The sequence below is a fragment of the Nicotiana tabacum genome, chromosome 15 (assembly GCF_000715075.1).
Source record: "Nicotiana tabacum cultivar K326 chromosome 15, ASM71507v2, whole genome shotgun sequence".
NCBI lineage: Eukaryota > Viridiplantae > Streptophyta > Magnoliopsida > Solanales > Solanaceae > Nicotiana > Nicotiana tabacum.
The window spans coordinates 107,508,647-107,511,557 of NC_134094.1; the positions used below are offsets into that span (position 1 = coordinate 107,508,647).

General features: G+C 33.8%; 1 protein-coding gene across 1 annotated transcript; it reads right to left on the minus strand.

The window, feature by feature from the left end:
* Window positions 1–2,349: 2,349 nt before the first annotated feature.
* On the minus strand, window positions 2,350–2,709 carry LOC142169783 (uncharacterized). Its single transcript, XM_075231693.1, has one exon. It carries the CDS (start codon window positions 2,707–2,709, stop codon window positions 2,350–2,352), a length of 360 nt encoding a protein of 119 aa, XP_075087794.1.
* Between the last annotated feature and the right edge of the window lie 202 nt (window positions 2,710–2,911).

Below are 2,911 nucleotides of genomic sequence, written 5' to 3' on the forward strand. Positions count from 1 at the left end.
GTCCATTACAAAAAAATAATTTCTTTCTAAATTTGGAAATAATTTTGCTTAAACTTTCAATTCTATTCTTAATGCTAAACTTTTATAACCACACAAATACTCTAAACATCTTTTTGACTTGTTTAGGATTACAAATTCAAAAAGTTTCATTTTTTCTTAAATTTCGTGCCCAGTCAAACAGGTTCACATAAATTGGAACAAAGTAGTACTCCGTCCGTTCCAATTTATGTGAACCTGTTTAACTGGGCAATGAGTTTAAGAAAAAATGAAGACTTTTGGAATTTGTGGTCCTAAACAATTCAAAAAGGGTCAAGAGTATTTGTGTGGTTATAAAAGCTTCTCATTAAGAGTAGAATTGTAAGTTTAAACAAAATTGTTTTTAAATTTGGAAATGAATTATTCTTTTTAGAACGGATAAAAAAGAAATAAGTTCACGTAAAGTAGAACGGAGATAAGTAGTATTATTTTTTCTTTTGAATTCCACGTGTGTGAGAGGATAAAAAGTAAACTTCATACCATAGAAGTCATTAGTCAACTATGAGATTTAATTAATTTCCACAGAATGTGGGGTCTGGAGTTTTAATGGATCTTGACGTAGTAGCGTCCCGGTTCATTGGAAAAAACAAAAAAGGGAAAAGGACGACCTTGTTCTTATTTGACGAAAAGTCTTACATTGGAAAAATCTTACGGTGGACCTAAGGTTTTGGAGTTTGGGTCTTCCACTGTGAAGCTTTCTGGAGCCTACTTTCTTCAGAAGTCCTAGGAAAAAATTTGCCAGTATTTTTATAAAAAAGAATGATTTTTTTTATTTAGCAAAGTTATTAATTTCAATACTTTTATATTATCATAATGACACATTTATTTATATTATAGGGATAACATAACATATTTAAGACTATAAAATTCAAAGTATATTATTGATATGTCACACATGCATTTGGTTTAAGATGACAAGATTCAAAAAATATGTTAACACACATTTAGTTAAGATCACAAGATTTAAATGTCTTATTTAAATTTTTAAATATCATGTCTAATCAAACTACACACAAAAAATAACTAAAGAAAATAGTAAGAAATATATATGAATTAATTATGCTTAATGATAAGTCTTATATAAAAGAAAAATATCATGCAATTGTTTATTTAACATATGCACCAAGTACAAAAAGTATTTCATCGCCTTTTGTGTTACTTCTAAAAATAAAACCAGCTCACCCCATCTTAAGGGAGAAATTGAAATCTCTTTTTTTCATGCTAATTTTTCTTCTTCTGATGGGGCGAGTATATGAACATTAGAGGACTATAAGATAAAAGAGAGGACGATAGACGTTGGTTTCCTGAATTTAAGTAGTGTAACAAGTAGTTAGAATAATCAGACCCCAACTTTAATGTCAATAAACTCTAAGCTGATGGGTAGAGTCGTTAATATGGGCTTGGTCCACTATGTCAGCCAGGCTCAGCCTGTGATTTAGTAGGATTTGGCTAAGATTTAAATCCCATTTAAGAGTGAGATTTTTTAGCCCGACCCAAGTAAGTCTGTAGCCATTGAGGCTTGATCGAGGCTGCTAAATGTTTCACGGGGCGCCCTATTTGGTCGTCTCCATTCACTGGTCTATACCCAATATAGTGGCACTTCATTCTTCTGCTTTTCCCGCTTCTTTCGCTTCTCTTCCTCTCTTCTCTTCTCCAGAAAAGCTTTATGGGTTATGTTGTATTTATGGAGGAACCCAACAGGGTCTATTCCTTTCTCATCATCCAACTACTCTTTTTTGTACTTTGCTAGTTGTTGTTTATACCATAAGACATGTTTAGCTCAAAAATGAAGAATTTCATATTAAATTCGTCAGAGAGAGCATGGTTGATGCTAATTAGTAAATCTTATGGTTTAAAAGAGAAGAAACTGAAGTATTTTGTTATTCAAATACAGGGATCAATGATAATCCGAGGTTTGAATATAGCAGACTAGGAGCTAAAACAGAGGAAGCTCGAAGCTTAGCTATGGTTATGGAAGAAGAAGAAGAATCGAGGGAAGAGAAGGGAGAAGAAGAGAGATTGTATGAGAAGATTGTAGTTGTTATTATGATATTCTAAATGTAATAGAATCACATATATGTAATGAAAGATTCTTTTTAACCACTTCTCAACTAACTCTAACTAACTTTTGGCTCCCTAACTAACTTTCGGAACTAACCACTAACTGTCACTCTTCTTTATTAAATCCAGCTCACTTATACTATTAATACATCACTAATCACAATTTGTATAACAGTATATCCCCCCAAAGAGAGGAAATCGAATTTTAAGCTCATTGTAGAACTCCCATGTAGCATCATCAGTTGGTATGCCCTACCATTTAACGAGCTTCTGTGCCACAACCTTATTCCTCTTTTTCACTATCCTTCTCTGTAAAACCAACTCTGGTTCAAGGCATTGAGGGTTAGTAATGTCGACTACTGGAGGATAAGAGATATAATCATGAATAGCATGACACTTCTTCAGCAAAGACACATGGATAGTTGGATGGATTTTAACTGATGCTGGAAGCAAAAGTGTATAGGCTGCAGAACCTATCCTCTTGGTCACTTGAAATAGTCCGTAGAACTTAGCAGCTAGTTTGTGGTATGGCTGAGAAGATATGGTTGTCTGCTTATAGGGTTGAACTTTCAAATATACCCAATCTCCAACTTGGAAGGATCTGTCACTCATGTGTTTGTCAGCCTAATTCTTCATAATTAGCTGGGCTCTAGACAAATAATGTTTGAGAAGTTGAAGTTTGAGTTCCCTAGTAGTGAGAATGCTGTCCACTTCACTTGCAGCTGATTCACCAGGAATGTATGGCAGATGTATAGGAAGAGGCCTGTCATATAAAGCTTCAAAGGGAGTGGTATGGATGACTGAATGATAGTTA